General features: G+C 34.7%; 1 protein-coding gene across 9 annotated transcripts in view; it reads left to right on the forward strand.

Annotated features, from left to right (window-relative positions):
• Positions 1 to 16,862, forward strand: part of Dst (dystonin) — a 441,140-nt gene that overhangs the window by 332,193 nt on the left and 92,085 nt on the right. For all 9 annotated transcript variants that reach the window (XM_071613304.1, XM_071613301.1, XM_071613307.1 and 6 more), the window contains 7 exons: positions 437 to 603; positions 7,340 to 7,496; positions 8,381 to 8,507; positions 10,831 to 10,893; positions 11,430 to 11,671; positions 12,589 to 12,718; positions 15,317 to 15,516. In XM_071613304.1, the coding sequence (XP_071469405.1) occupies positions 437 to 603; positions 7,340 to 7,496; positions 8,381 to 8,507; positions 10,831 to 10,893; positions 11,430 to 11,671; positions 12,589 to 12,718; positions 15,317 to 15,516 (1,086 nt within the window). The remainder of the gene's footprint in view (positions 1 to 436; positions 604 to 7,339; positions 7,497 to 8,380; positions 8,508 to 10,830; positions 10,894 to 11,429; positions 11,672 to 12,588; positions 12,719 to 15,316; positions 15,517 to 16,862) is intronic.

The following is a 16,862-nucleotide window of genomic DNA, read 5'->3' on the forward strand; positions in this document are numbered from 1 at the left end:
ACTCATAATTTATTGGCAGAATTATAATTATAAATACAATTATAAATATCAATTATCATTTTCATTGCTTGTATACTAACAAAAGATTTATGTATTCTTCCCTTAAAAGCTACAAATCACATCTTTGCCTTAAAGCCTTTGTCTATCATATAAAAATAAATACCACTTATCATACATATCACAGATATTATAAATATCATCTTACATGCCAGAAACCAAACCAGAAAGAAACAAAATACAGAGTACATTTTAAAATTAAATGAATTTTATTCTCTTTCAAATAGCCTATCTGCATATTATGTTTAGAGTGTTGACCAGGCAGATTTATTCTTCTGTGAAATTCTGAATAGAGCCATTCTGGTCCTGTATATACCACTTAATGGAATTCCCTTTAGGATACAGAAACATCTATATTGGTTATCTAAATGTTTTGTAGGAGTCAACTTCTGAATTCTTAGAACACAAGAAAGATCTTGAAGTTTTACATAACCTCCTGAAGGAGATATCCAGCCATGGCTTACCAGGTGATAAGGCTCTGGTTTTTGAAAAAACAAATAACTTGTCAAAGAAATTCAAAGAAACGGAGGAAACTATCAAAGAAAAGTAAGTAGCACTTGAAAATTTATTTTATTCTGGTTGATAGTAAGTAGATGAATTTCTTTTATTTACTTGTGCAGATAACTTAAACAATTTCAAAAACTTAAGAATAAGTAGAGTTATTACCTGTTTTTATATTTTGACTTATTTTTGCTATTAAAATTAAATATATTATTTCTTAAAATGCTTTGGAGGAAAACTCAAATGCTTCCTCCAAAAAAGTGGAAAGCATTATGTATGAAAAATGGTGATGGTAATGTATTACTGAAAAAGATTTAAATTCACTGTAATCCCTCAAGCCTTTGTCAAATAACACATTTTTATTTGCAAAGACAGAAATAACCTGAAAAGATAGCTCATGATTCTTTGCTTTCTGGGCTCAATTCATAAGCTGTGTATAATTTCCATATAGATTTTAATGGCCTTTTTTTTTCCTTTTTAAATAACAGTTTACTTTTTAAAGAATAGATGACAGTGACTTAGGTGATGGAGGAAAGAGGATCACAATTTGAAGACAGCCTCAGCAATTTAATGAGACCCTGTCTCCAAAAAACAAAAATAAAACAAAGTAGCTGATCCATGAGTCCATGAAGAAACAAGAGAATAGAATAAACCTAACTTCAACTACAAAAGCTATACAGTGATAAACCTTGTGACTGAACTTTTGCATTTCTGACCTCATGTTACTTTAGAATACACATCTGCTGTTGCTGAGGTTTATGTGGAAAACCCTCTAAAAGATAGAAAATGGCCATGTCTCTTTCAGAAGCTTTTCTTTCTTTCTTTAGAATTCTCCACTTAAAACTTTTAGGTGCTGTTCATATTACTTACAGAGCTATATTTTCCATCTCCTCATATGTTACTTAATTCATACTGCACAGAAAAAGTGTTCTTGGTTTCCTTAAGTAATCTGTAGGTTATTTATTCTTTCAAATGGGTCCAACTTTAAAACCACAGAGTAGAACACTTAGAAGATAGAACATCAGACAATGAAGATAAAGTATTTCAACTTGAAAAGAACATAGACAGCTCAGCAAGACTGTTAAGAAACCATGAGCAGAACATCCAAGAAATATGGGATAATATCAAGAGACCAAATTTAAGAGTCATTGGGATACAGGAAGGGACAGAGTTTCAAACCAAAGGAATGAGCAATCTATTCAATGAAATAATACAAGAAAACTTCCCAGACTTGAAGAATGAGACAGAATCCCAAATCCTAGAAGCCTACAGGACGCCGAATGTGCAAAATCATAAGAGATCCACACCTAGACACATTATAATGAAGATGCCCAACATACAGAATAATGAGAGAATTTTAAAAGCTACAAGAGAAAGGAAGCAGATCACATTTAGGGGTAAGCCAATCAGGATAACAGCTGATCTTTCAACACAGACTCTGAAAGCTAGAAGATCCTGGAATAACATATTTCAAACACTGAAAGAAAATGGGTTCCAACCAAGAATTGTGTATCCAGCGAAATTAAGCTTCAGGATGGAAGATGAAATGAAAACCTTCCACGATAAACAAAAGTTAAAAGAATTTGCAGCTAGAAAACCATCTCTTCAAAACATCCTTGGCAAAACATTACAGGAAGAGGAAATGGAAAATAACAATGAAAACCAACAGTGGGAGGTAGGACAGTAAAGGGGGGAAAATAATCAAAGAGGAAAACAAACCATGTTTAGTAACATAAATAAACAAATATGGCTGGAAGAACAACCCATATCTCAATAATAACCCTAAATGTTAATGGCTTAAACTCACCAATCAAGAGACACAGGCTAGTAGAATGGATCACAAAACAAGACCCAACAATATGCTGCCTACAGGAGACGCATTTGATAGGAAAAGACATCCATAGGCTGAAGGTGAAAGGTTGGGAAAAATCATATCACTCATATGGACTTTGGAAACAAGCAGGAGTGTCCATACTCATATCAAATAAAATAGATTTCAAGCCCAAGTTAATCAAAAGGGATAAAGAGGGACACTACATACTGCTTAAGGGAACCATACACCAACAAGACATAACAATCATAAATATATATGCCCCAAACAATGGTGCAGCTATGTTCATCAAACAAACTCTTCTCAAGTTCAAGAGTCTAATAGACCACCATACAATAATCATGGGAGACTTCAACACACCTCTCTCGCCACTAGACAGATCTTCCAAACAAAAGTTGAATAAGGAATCTATAGAACTCAATAACACAATTAATAACCTAGACTTAATTGACATATATAGAATATACCACCCAACATCAAGCAGTTACACTTTTTTCTCAGCAGCACATGGATCCTTCTCAAAAATAGATCATACATTATGTCACAGGGAAACTCTTAGACAATATAAAGGAGTAGAGATAATACCATGCATCCTATCTGATCATAATGGAATGGAACTGAAAATCAACGATAAAAGAAGGAAGGAAAAAGAATACATCACTTGGAGAATGAACAATAGGTTACTGAATGATCAATGGGTTATAGAAGACATCAAGGAGGAAATTAAAAAATTCTTAGAGATTAATGAAAACACAGACACAACATATCGGAATCTATGGGACACATTGAAAGCAGTTCTAAGAGGAAAATTCATTGCTTGGAGTTCATTCCTTAAAAAAAGAAAAAACCAACAAATAAATGATCTCATACTTCATCTCAAAATCCTAGAAAAAGAAGAGCAAAACAACAGCAAAAGAAGTAGAAGGCAAGAAATAATTAAAATCAGAGCTGAAATTAATGAAATCAAAACAAAAGAAACAATTGAAAAAATTGACAAAACTAAAAGTTGGTTCTTTGAAAAAATAAACAAAATCGACAGACCCTTAGCCATGCTAGCGAAGAGAAGAAGAGAGAGAACTCAAATTACTAGCATACGGGATGAAAAAGGCAATATCACAACAGACACTTCAGATATACAGAAGATAATCAAAAATTATTTTGAATCCTTATACTCCAATAAATTAGAAGATAGTGAAGGCATAGATAAATTTCTTAAGTCATATGATCTGCCCAGATTGAGTCAGGAGGATATAGACAACCTAAACAGACCAATATCAATTGAGGAAATAGAAGAAACCATCAAAAGACTACCAACTAAGAAAAGCCCAGGACCGGATGGGTATACAGCAGAGTTTTACAAAACCTTTAAAGAGGAACTAATACCAATACTTTTCAAGCTACTTCAGGAAATAGAAAAAGAGGGAGAACTTCCAAATTCATTCTGTGAGGCCAACATCACCCTGATACCTAAACCAGACAAAGACACTTCAAAGAAAGAAAACTACAGACCAATATCTCTAATGAACCTAGATGCAAAAATCCTCAATAAAATTCTGGCGAATCGGATACAAAAACATATCCAAAAAATTGTGCACCATGATCAAGTAGGATTCATCCCTGGGATGCAAGGCTGGTTCAATATACAGAAATCAATAAATGTTATTCACCACATCAATAGACTTAAAAATAAGAACCATATGATCATCTCGATAGATGCGGAAAAAGCATTCGACAAAGTACAGCATCCCTTTATGTTCAAAACTCTAGAAAAACTAGGGATAACAGGAACATACCTCAATATTGTAAAAGCAATCTATGCTAAGCCTCAGGCTAGCATCATTCTGAATGGAGAAAAATTGAAGGCATTCCCTCTAAAATCTGGAACAAGACAGGGATGCCCTCTCTCACCACTTCTGTTCAACATAGTTCTCAAAACACTGGCCAGAGCATTTAGACAGAGGAAAGAAATTAAAGGCATCAAAATAGGGAAAGAAGAACTTAAATTATCACTATTTGCAGATGACATGATTCTATACCTAGCAGACCCAAAAGGCTCTACAAAGAAACTATTAGAGCTAATAAATGAATTCAGCAAAGTGGCAGGATATAAAATCAACACGCATAAATCAAAGGCATTCCTGTATATCAGCGACAAATCCTCTGAAATGGAAATGAGGACAACCACTCCACTCACAATATCTTCAAAAAAAATAAAATACTTGGGAATCAACCTAACAAAAGAGGTGAAAGACTTATACAATGAAAACTACAGAACCCTAAAGAGAGAAATAGAAGAAGATCTTAGAAGATGGAAAAATATACCCTGTTCATGGATAGGCAGAACTAACATCATCAAAATGGCGATATTACCAAAAGTTCTCTATAGGTTTAATGCAATGCCAATCAAAATCCCAACAGCATTTCTTGTAGAAATAGAGAAAGCAATCATGAAATTCATATGGAAAAATAAACGACCCAGAATAGCAAAAACAATGCTAAGCAGGAAGTGTGAATCAGGCGGTATAGCGATACCAGACTTCAAACTATACTACAGAGCAATAGTAACAAAAACAGCATGGTACTGGTACCAAAACAGGCGGGTGGACCAATGGTACAGAATAGAGGACACAGAAACCAATCCACAAAACTACAACTACCTTATATTTGATAAAGGGGCTAAAAGCATGCAATGGAGGAAGGATAGCATCTTCAACAAATGGTGCTGGGAAAACTGGAAATCCATATGCAACAAAATGAAACTGAATCCCTTTCTCTCGCCATGCACAAAAGTTAATTCAAAATGGATCAAGGAGCTTGATATCAAATCAGAGACACGCCGTCTGATAGAAGAAAAAGTTGGCTACGATCTACATACTGTGGGGTCGGGCTCCAAATTCCTCAATAGGACACCCATAGCACAAAAGTTAATAACTAGAATCAACAAATGGGACTTACTCAAACTAAAAGGTTTTTTCTCAGCAAAAGAAACAATAAGAGAGGTAAATAGAGAGCCTACATCCTGGGAACAAATCTTTACTCCTCACACTTCAGATAGAGCCCTAATATCCAGAGTATACAAAGAACTCAAAAAATTAGACAATAAGAGAACAAACAACCCAATCAACAAATGGGCCAAGGACCTGAACAGACACTTCTCAGAGGAGGACATACAATCAATCAACAAGTACATGAAAAAATGCTCACCATCTCTAGCAGTCAGAGAAATGCAAATCAAAACCACCCTAAGATACCATCTCACTCCAGTTAGATTGGCAGCCATTATGAAGTCAAACAACAACAAGTGCTGGCGAGGATGTGGGGAAAGGGGTACACTTGTACATTGCTGGTGGGACTGCAAATTGGTGCAGCCAATTTGGAAAGCAGTATGGAGATTTCTTGGAAAGCTGGGAATGGAGCCACCATTTGACCCAGCTATTCCCCTTCTTGGTCTATTCCCTAAAGACCTAAAACAGAGCATGCTACAGGGACACTGCTACATCGATGTTCATAGCAGGACAATTCACAGTAGCAAGACTGTGGAACCAACCTAGATGCCCTTCAATAGATGAATGGATAAAAAAAATGTGGCATTTATACACAATGGAGTATTACTCTGCATTAAAAAATGACAAAATCATAGAATTTACAGGGAAATGGATGGCATTAGAGCAGATTATTCTAAGTGAAGCTAGCCAATCCCTAAAAAACAAATGCCAAATGTCTTCTTTGATATAAGGAGAGTAACTAAGAACAGAGTAGGGTCGAAGAGCATGAGAAGAAGATTAACATTAAACAGGGATGAGAGGTGGGAGGGAAAGGGAGAGAGAAGGGAAATTGCATGGAAATGGAAGGAGACCCTCAGAGTTATACAAAAGTACATACAAGAGGAAGTGAGGGGCAAGGGAAAAATAATACAAGGGGGACAAATGAATGTCAGTAGAGGGGGCAGAGAGAGAAGAGGGGAGGGGAGGGGGGATAGTAGAGGATAGGAAAGGCAGCAGAACACAACAGACACTAGTATGGCAATATGTAAATCAATGGATGTGTAACTGATGTGATTCTGCAATCTGTATATGGGGTAAAAATGGGAGCTCATAACCCACTTGAATCAAAGTGTGAAATATGATATATCAAGAACTATGTAATGTTTTGAACAGCCAACAATAAAAAATTAAAAAAAAATAAAATAAAACCACAGAGCCTTTATTAATTACTCCAGCTGTAGCACGTTCTTATCTGGTATTCCACACACTCCCATATGTACATGTGTCATCCACATTCCAAGTGTCACCACACTCATAGTTCTTGTGCTGGCTTGTGTGCTCCCTTCCTGGTGCTGAGCATACCGGAAGATCCCTGTAGTTCACTGTGAAGCTTCCTGGGTCTCCATGGGGCCTGGGGTGGGGGTTGGCAATAAGATTCTCTAGTCACTAGGTTTCATCTGAATTTGAGAGCTAAATCTGATCTTCCAGGAGCACTTGGTTTACCCATCCATTAATGTGGTGGTAGTACAGTGTAGAAACCACTAGGTGGTGTGATGTTTTCCTCCTGTTGGTGATATTACAACTTCCTTTCTGGTTCTTTGCATGCTGGTGTTAAGCATCATACAAACTGGACAGATCAAAGCTCATTGAATCTAATTAATGTTAAAGTTGTTTATGTAGTCTTAGAGTTTATGTAGCATTTGAGAGTGTCTTTACATATGGGTTGCAGATTTCTTGACTGCTCCTATCTATGAATTTTGCCTGAGGAAGAGACAAATAGTTACTTAGCTGATTTCACTCGCCACTTAGGAAATTTCTTCTCTGGTGTCAAAGTAACAGATTGTGCATGGAAGTTTTTTTTTTTAATGTTATGCCCAATATTGAAATAATAATTATTGTTTAGTAATTATTCCTTTGGAGTATCTCCTTTTATGGTTTACATTTTGGTATGATTTTTGTTAACCAGGAAAGAAGCTGTAACTTCCTGTCAAGAACAGCTGGAAGCTTTCCAAGCCCTTGTTAAATCATTGAAGTCTTGGATAAAAGAAACAACAGAGCAAGTTCCCATCGTGCAGCCTTCTTTTGGTGCAGAGGATTTAGGAAAATCCCTGGAAGAAACTAAGGTGACTCATTGTATCTAGTACTAATTTTTGTTTGCCTATGTTGGTAATGAAAGATAGTTTCCTTAATCTAAAATCATGTAAGTTGGATCTGTGTATGTACTGTATGTTTTAGTTATCTTTGAGAATCATGATATGGGTTTAACTGATCCTTTTGAGGAAGGACTTAAACTTTCAGTTAATAAGCTTTAAAAAAAAAAAAAAGATGTTTTAATGAGTTGCTGTTCTAGTTTCCAATTTTTTTTCCCCAAAAAATTTCTACTTCATTTTTAAATTTTCATACAACTTCTTATAATAGCAAGTAAAAGATCCTGTTCTTCACTCAGAATTTGAATATCAACCAGTATTCAAAGATATAAGTTATTTGAATTTCCTTTGCAAATTGCACAAGTCATTAGTCCTTTGACTGAAAGTCATAAAAACTACAACCAGTTAAGGCAGTTTTCCTCTCCAAATTTGAGGAAAGTTATGTTTTTGAAAATTCATTGAAATTTTGATGATTAAAACTAATAGTGAAATGGAATTCTGAATTCCCATTAATTTATTTTTATTGTTCTTACTGAATTTCATCTTATAACTTGGCTGGTACCTAGTAGTCTTACACACTGACAGTTGACAGTTATTTTGGAACCAGGCATAGCCTGACTTCCACCATGGCTAGGAGCAGAATGCAGAATAGGCTGTACCTCATTTCCCTCTCACTGCTAACAGTGTTAACAGCTACCTGGGCTGTGGGAACAAAGAGGGATGGTGTCTTTTTCTTCCATTCACAGCCCCACAAATCAGGGCCTGTAGTCATTGCTTTAAGATATGCTTAATAAATTGAATTATAATGTGCAACTTTGAAGATATTAAAACTGAAAAATAATGTGTTTTTATATCTCAAGAAATTACAAGAAAAGTGGAATTTAAAATCACCAGAGATTCAGAAAGTAAATAACAGTGGGATCTCACTATGTAACCTTATAAGTGCTGTGACTACCCCTGCGAAAGCAATAGCAGCAGTTAAATCAGGTATGTACTTTATTTATAAGGCAAAAACTAAGAATTGGAGCCACTCATGTTAATTTTATTTGTGTTTTTTTAAGTGAATGCACAGATTAGTAAATCAGCTAAAAGTTACTGATTAGTAGTTTGTCCTTTGTTAGTCCTTTGGCTGCCTCTCCAAAACAAAAACATTTCCCGAATTTACCACAGGAAAACAAATGTAAGCAAAGAGAAATATTTGGAAAGATTATCTGAATCTTAGATTTTGTCCATTTAAAAACAAAATCATATATATGATACAAATGACAAATACAAAGTGAAAGTGGCAAGATAGGAGGCATCTGTAAACACACTAAAACCTGTCATGGGAAAGTATCTGTAATAATCAATCTCAAATTCCTCTCATGTTTCATTTTATTAAAAGATACAAATGAAGTGTATTCAAATTAATATGTTAGAATAAGAAGCATTATACTGTGGGGCCAGGTAAAATTCATTTTTTTTGTTTTTACCTTAATTAAATGGAAATATTGAAATTCTATTTGAGGTATTTCTATTCTCATTATAATATTTAATTAAACAATTCTAATTACCTATGAAGGAAGTGAGGAGAGGAAACATGCTCTTTTCTGTAGAGTGGACTGCTCTTACTTATTCCTATCCACTTTATTCTGTACAATGTTTTCAAAGCCAACATATCAGAATCACAGTTTGGTCATGGTGAGCCCCTCTCCTCAACAGAAGGGGAGAGTCAACGTGTAAATATTTGTTGTAAAATCAATCTAAAGTGAGTTGTGGGTATAGTTTTTAAAACATACTCTACTGAGATTTGAAAATCCAAAAATAGAAGGCAAATCTCTAACCTTATTCTGAGTTTCTGGGTCCCCTCTGTGGTCTATCTAGCCTGGCCAGGCCTCCAGCTGTCCCTATTGTGATACTGATGTTCCAGCTGGGCCTTTCTCAACCAACCATTTATTCCACTCTATTAATCCCATTTCAGGGAAAACCCATATTATATGTGGTGAGATGATCTCTCCTTTCTCTACTAATCAGATTTCCTGAAATGTCAACATGTTGTTTTGTTTTGTTTTAAAGAAAAGGAATCCTGTTTTGTATTAATTATTTTAGTTCCTTGTGTCCCCTTTCCATTTATAATAGATACACAATAACTTTACTTGTTTTGACTTTAGGTAAGTAGCAGCCATAATAGGAATTAATGTTGAGCAGCTATAGGATGTTTTCATTTCCATCTGAAATGCGGTTGTGTGTGAGATTTTTTTTTTCTTTTTTAAAGAATCAAACTTAAATTCAGATGTTTAAGTATTTGTTTAGACTTGTTCTCATGTGGTTGATTTGGGAAATGCATTTGTGTTTTGGATAGGCAGCCAATGGATACTTGCATGAGAAAGTTTAATTAATTTTTTTAAAAATATTCTGATTATGAGGAAAGGTACCAATGCTAGATGGTTATAAAATAAAAGAGAAATACTAGTTACTGCTTACTGAGTAGTTCCTGTTTGCTAGGCAATGGGTTAACTATCTTTAGTTCCCATAGTGGTCTTTCAAGTGAGGTCTTATTGCTCTCATCAGTTTGGTTCATTAGTTTGTCCAAACACACATGGCCTGTCATTAGTGGGGCTGGGATTTAAATTTAGGTGGGTCATACACCCATCCCCAGCACTCCACCTATTGCACTTTCTCTGTGTTGACTTTATGTGGATTGAGTAACAGGGTTTATGTTTTGTTTTTACTTTTGACTTTTCTCTCATGTCTTTTTCAATCATTCTGCCTCCATTAAGCCCATGATTACCCCATGTAACTGCACCAGACAGTTTTCAGTCCTTCAGTAAGGCGGACATTCTGACCAGTTATTTATGCTTCGACATAGGTATATACTGAGCACCTTCTGAACTTCAGCAATTTATCATTAATGTAACTTGAGCCATAAAGCAACTTTATCACAGTTTTCTATGAAGTAATATTAAATGATTTATTTGTATAGTTTAAAGGGGCTAAAACTCTATGGTGTTTAAGATGCTCATGTTGCTACTTTAAGAATGAATTTTAGGGCTGAGGATGTGATAGAGAGTTTTTGCCTAGTATGTGATTCCCAGTACCCCAAAACAACAAATTTTATGTAAAGATGAGTATTTAAATATTGGACCTTTGCTGGGTTTTGAATTCATTTTTGAATAGTAATAACATTTAAAAATGATCAATCCTTATGGGGTTTGATTTAATGTCATGTATTATTAATGTATAGTAGTAGGTACACTTATTACATTATTATTGTGTAATATAATTAATGTGTAAGAAATCTATGATTACCTCAGTGTTTATATTTGTGCAGGTGGAGTAATAATAAATGGTGAAGGAACAGACACAAATACTCAAGACATTTTGGCAAATAAAGGTAAATAGTAATATTAAATGGTTATTGAGTAATATAACTTGGTATTTTTTGACAGACTAAATCTTAGAGGAAAACAATTGTCATATTGAAATTTCAAACTTTATTTAAATGGTATTTAAATAGTAGTTACAATTTCTATAAATATCATATTTGCGTAATTTGCTATTAACACAGTATTTGGTTTGACACTTGATTTTATTTCCTTCTTTTTGGTTAATTTGAGATATTTTGTCACTTAGAATAACATTATTTGAACCAATTTATTGAGTTGGTGCCTGATGAATACATTTTATGATTTGAGTCTTTTGTTCCTTTTTGTTCGTTTGAGTCTTTTGTTCACTTATATTATACAATATGTCATGAAATAGCATTATAAAGTGATCTAGCCTTTTAGTTCTAAAAGATCTAAGGTTTATCATAGCAAGCTTCACAGTGACAAAATAGAAGGAAATATTATATAAAACAAATTCTGTTTCTAAACCTCTTCTCCAATGTCCTGAACATATATCAGTATAATTTTTTTTCTTTCCTCCTAGGTTTAACATCCATTAAAAAGGACATGACTGACATAAGTCATGGATATGAAGATCTTGGCCTCTTACTCAAGGACAAAATAACTGAACTGAATACTAAACTCTCCAAATTGCAAAAGGCTCAGGAAGAATCAAGTTCAATGATGCAGTGGTTGGAGAAAATGAACAAAACTGCAAAAAAATGGCATCATACCCCAACACCTACAGACACTGAAGCTGTGAAGACTCAGGTTGAACAGAATAAGGTATATTATTCTGAAGCCATGGAATAGAGTGGATTCATGTTTGGAACTGAGCCTTGGGGGTCAGGAGCTTTATTATGTTTTCTAAATCTTAAGTTTAACAGTTTTGCTCAATGGGCCTTTCCCTAGAGACTGATAATAGTCACATTTTCTGCACTTTAGCGTTATAAAGATTGAGTACCTGAATGTGGCTTGGTGGTTAAGTGCCCCTCAGTACAATCCCTAGTACCAAAAAAAAAAAAAAAATGAGTATCCTGTTGGGTATTAGTAAATTTTGTCACCTTTAAATAAGTTTAAATCTGGGTTATTAACCAAACAACTGTTGAAAAATATTTAGTTAAGGGCTAAGTATACTAGGGATCTGTTGTGTCTCGTATAGATTTGGGCAACTAATGTCTCCCTTTCTAGTGGATGGTATTTGCAGCTATCCAGACTGGGGAAATGATTTTCCATGGTGAAAATGATGGCAAAAAATTCTACAGATTATTAATCTATATTTGAACTGGATAATGGGTTTGTCCAAAAAGATGCTTATCCCCCAGTAGATGTTCAAATTCTGGCAGCCTTTATCAAAGCTGATTTTCTTATTAATTATGATCTTACTGATGTCATCTTGCTTTTTTTCCATGGTGGTTTGTTTGAGAATATGAAATTCTTCCTCAGTAATGGGGACGAGAGTCATTATCTCCATGGTTATAGTGTTCCTCTGTGGGATTCCTTTATCCCAGAGTTGAAGACTAGCAGAGAGGAAGAAAGGAAAATAATTAACTGCTGCATCCAGGCCCTCACCCACTTGAGCATTTAACAGTGGATTTTTTCCTCTTTTCGTCATGTTAGAGGGAAAAATGTTCTATCATAATTGTGTTTTTGTCTTTTGATGTTGGCATACTTTAATGTAGTTACTTTTTTTTCCTTGTTAGTCATTTGAGGCAGAACTAAAGCAAAATGTAAACAAAGTACAGGAGTTGAAAGACAAATTGACGGAATTGTTGGAGGAGAATCCAGATACTCCTGAGGCCCCCAAATGGAAACAGATGTTGACAGATATAGGTATGCTATATAATTTAGAGCAAAGTCCATGAACAGAAGCTCAATCATTTTTTTAAAATTATCATCTTTATCAGAAAACATCCAATAGTTTCACTTATTTTTGGATTTTCTTTAATGTTTTGGAATCCATTTTTGCATATTTAAAAGTGTCCTTTTATATTTTTTTCTGAGGATTGGCATATAAGTATTTTATGAAGAAAATAGACACATGTGCTAATAAAATGCCATGCATTGAATAACATTGTTTTCATGAATGTTTTTTCTTGTTACTAGTTTTTATAACCTTTATGCTTTATTATCATTTTTATGCTTTATTATATTTTACTTTACATGTTCCTTTTGTTCATTTATTTGAAAAAGGTGGGCTCGGATCTCTTCCTAGGGTTAATTCTGGGACTCCTGCAGCCCTGTACTACATGCTCTTCTTCTCTCCCTCAAACAATATCAAAAAGTATTTTGCTACAGAAGGCCGATGATTTTTCATTCTTTACTCACAGTTATCCTCCTACATCCTGTCCCTGTAAAAACTAAAGCTTATAGATGCAGAATTTTCTTCACAAGCCTCATGTCTTATCATGATGATGTTGAAAATTGAATGTAAGGGCTGGGGTTGTGGCTCAGTGGCAGAGTGTTTGCCTCGCACATGTGAGGTACTGGGTTTGATCCTCAGCACCACATATAAATGAGTAAACAAAATAAAGATATATATAGAGATATATAGATATACATATATGTATATGTATATATGTATATAAAATTGAATGTAAGACAAGGATAATATTTGTTCCTACATACTATTGTTTAGAGAATTCAATAAGTTAATGTGTGTACAGCTCAGAGGAAAGTACCTGGCACATAGTAAGTGCTATTAAGTTATACCATCAATTATTACAATAAGTACTCTACTTTGACATGTTCCATTATATTTATCTAAGTATTAGCCTTTCTTTAGAATCATATATACTGTGATAGATTTAGAAACCTGTAAATATTTTTTAGCTTGAAAAAAGTTAACCCTAAGAGATCTCAGTTAATAGGTATGTGTAATCCAACTACAGAGACCCCTGTTGCATTGTAGCCAGTTTGCTCCTAATTTACTGCCTTCCCTGGGATATCAGAATTACTTGGGTAGAGTATTATCAAGACATTTTAGAATAGAAGTGGGAGTGTGGAGTGTGTATTTCAAAAACACTTATTGATGTTTTTATTTCTCTACCATTTTTTAATTGCCTTATTTTGTTGTCAGATTGTGTTTGGAACATACCATGTAGAATTATATAGACAAGGATTCAGGGATTGTGTTCTATTAAAATCAGCCCATTAGTATATTACGGTAAATGAAAAAAATCTCTAAAATCAACTAGTCACATCAATAAATGTTTATGGAGCAACATGTGCAAGGTTAGGTTGGCGGATTCACCTCAGTTGAACTCCCTAGGATCAGTAGACTAGAGCCAGATTGGGAGAAGCCCTTAATGTCAGGGGAAAAAAATCTTCAGATTTTATCATCTGGGTGGTAGGAATTTAAGTATTGAAGGATTTGAACAGGTAGTGGACAGGCAAGTGCCATGTTCAAAAATTAGTATATTGTTATAAGGGAAAGTATTTTAAAACACATGGATTGCAGGTGAGAAGCACTAAGAGTACCATACCAGTAAAAAGATTGATTAGCTGAGCCCTGTGGTTGTGGGTCCAGTGGAATCCACACTAGGAATAGCACCACCCCTGGGAGCTTGTTTAGAAATGCAGACTATCAGACCCCAAACCTACTGAAGAAACTCTGGAGGTGCTCCTGCCCCCACATCTGTGTTTATTATCCCCCACTACTAGGTGATTCTAATGCAGCTCAAGTTTAAGCAACACTGGTGTTCACAAAATATGTTAAGAACCAAAATGGAGTACACCACTGGAAATGTAAAGGAGGAATGTAAAGCATTTTTGATCAATATAAGTTTGAAGGTCATAAAAGAACATTCTGAATTATTGCTTCCCAGCAACCTGGGAGAGATGGCAGCCTTTGAAAGAAATCTAAAAGTCAGAAATATCCTCCAGTTTTGAGAGGAGTAAGATGAATTTTATGTTTTAATGTTGAGTTTAAAGGGTTGGTGAGATTTTCTATTGGAACTTTCCAGCAGCTGGTTATTAATGAGTGATTTGAATAGGAGAGAATGATTGGTGATAGATGCACATTTGGCAGCCACTTGCCTAGAAAGGATACTTGAAGATTTGATACTTCAAAAAAGAAAATTAATGTTTATTGTTCTAGTAGTTGAATAAACAGATTGAATGATTTCTCGAAGAATGAAAGCTCTCAGGATCCTGTTGGCTTTAAGGAATATTCCACGTTCCATAATATCTTCTAAAATGAGATTCAGTTCTTTTTATTATACTTTCATTGATATGCAGCCACCAGGTCCATAAAATCTGTGTCACTGAATGCACTTAATTTTTTTTTAGGTTACACCTTCAATTAGCTAAATAAGGAGAATTATAAGAAAGGAACTATGCCCAATTTATATTTTGAAAAATATCAAACAGTTTTCTTATAATTGTATTAAATATATAAAAACCAATACCAGTTCATCCTTTTTCTTTTAGATTCTAAGTGGCAAGAACTCAACCAATTAACAGTTGATAGACAACAAAAATTGGAAGAATCCTCCAATAATCTAACCCAATTCCAGACTTTAGAGGCTCACTTAAAACAGTGGCTTGTGGAGAAAGAACTGATGGTCAGTGTTCTTGGGCCCTTGTCAATTGACCCAAATATGCTGAACACACAAAAGCAGCAGGTGCAGGTGAGTATTACCTAATATCCTAGCTCAGGCATAGCACCTTGACTTAACAAGACAAATGCTTTCATTATAAACATGTTAGCTTTGGGCAATATGTGCTTTAACTGCTTTGGAGTGTCTTTGTAATATTTCAGATGCTCCTGAGACACCATCCTAAGATTGGTGGGAACTCCCCCCAAAGCTATGATTTTTAGAGAATGGCAGCTATAAGGCATCCCATCATATGTTCCCTGGGCCCATGAGTGGACCAAGTCCCCTGATTATTTCAGTCATATTGTGGTTGGTGCAGACCCTGTTAAAAAAGGCCTTCTCTGAAGTATTAATGTGCTTCTTTAATATTTTTATGAGAAGCTAGTTATAATTTTATTGTTTAGAAATTACTCCTTTGAGGTTTTATTCATTTTGATTGTGGTAGCAGATAATGAAACTTGTAAAACTCATGCAGTACGGTCCTGAGGGGGAGAGAGACAGAATAAGAAGGGGACAGGGAGTCAGGGAAGCAGAGAGGGAACATGAAGCCTGTGTGTTAGGCTAGTCTAATTACAAAGTAGAAAAATCCACAAGCAGGGGTGGGGAATCTACAAAGTCAGACATAAATAGCAGAAGCTCCATTGTGATTCCAGTTAGATTTCTTCAGCTGTGATCAGTGGCTTGAGAAATGGGAGGTGATTACATGAGCTGAAAATACTAATAAGTCTTGGTAGTTTGGAGTCATATGATCTAGTTCATATCTGTTAATAATCAAACATAAAACAAAAGATAAAAATGAATATCAGGGGGAAATATTTGTTTCTAGTCAGTCTCCCAGAGATGGATAAATAGAGACTAATATACAATGAAAGGTAGGTAAATATACTAAAAGAAAGAAATTCTGGGGTCATTCATTTTATAATGACAGTCATGTTGAACCTATGTCTCCTGAGCAATTTGATTTTCTAACATTATTATAATAGACTGTAAATAATAAATCTTTAGTTTAAAAAAACTTATAAATTGTAAATCAGTGCATCATGAGCATGACACACAATTATAATTGCACATGTTCTCTAATGTGGAATGCTATTGAATATTTCATAAATTAGGCAAAGAGAAAAACATGAATAGGAAAAGATGAATGTGGTGGTCACGTGACATGAACTCGTTCTTGGCAGTGTTTCTTTTTGTGTATGAAAACTTGAACGTGTACTTTTTTGTTCATTTTTGCCCAGGCTACCAAAAGTATTTATGTTATTTTTCCCCTTTGGGACATGTGATGATTTTAGATGAAGCTATCTCTGTGAATTACCATGACTGTAGGAATTAGTATAAGATAACTGCACTGCCCTTCAAATAAATGCTAGGAAAGCAAT

Source organism: Marmota flaviventris, chromosome 6, assembly GCF_047511675.1.
Source record: "Marmota flaviventris isolate mMarFla1 chromosome 6, mMarFla1.hap1, whole genome shotgun sequence".
Taxonomy (NCBI): Eukaryota; Metazoa; Chordata; class Mammalia; order Rodentia; family Sciuridae; genus Marmota; species Marmota flaviventris.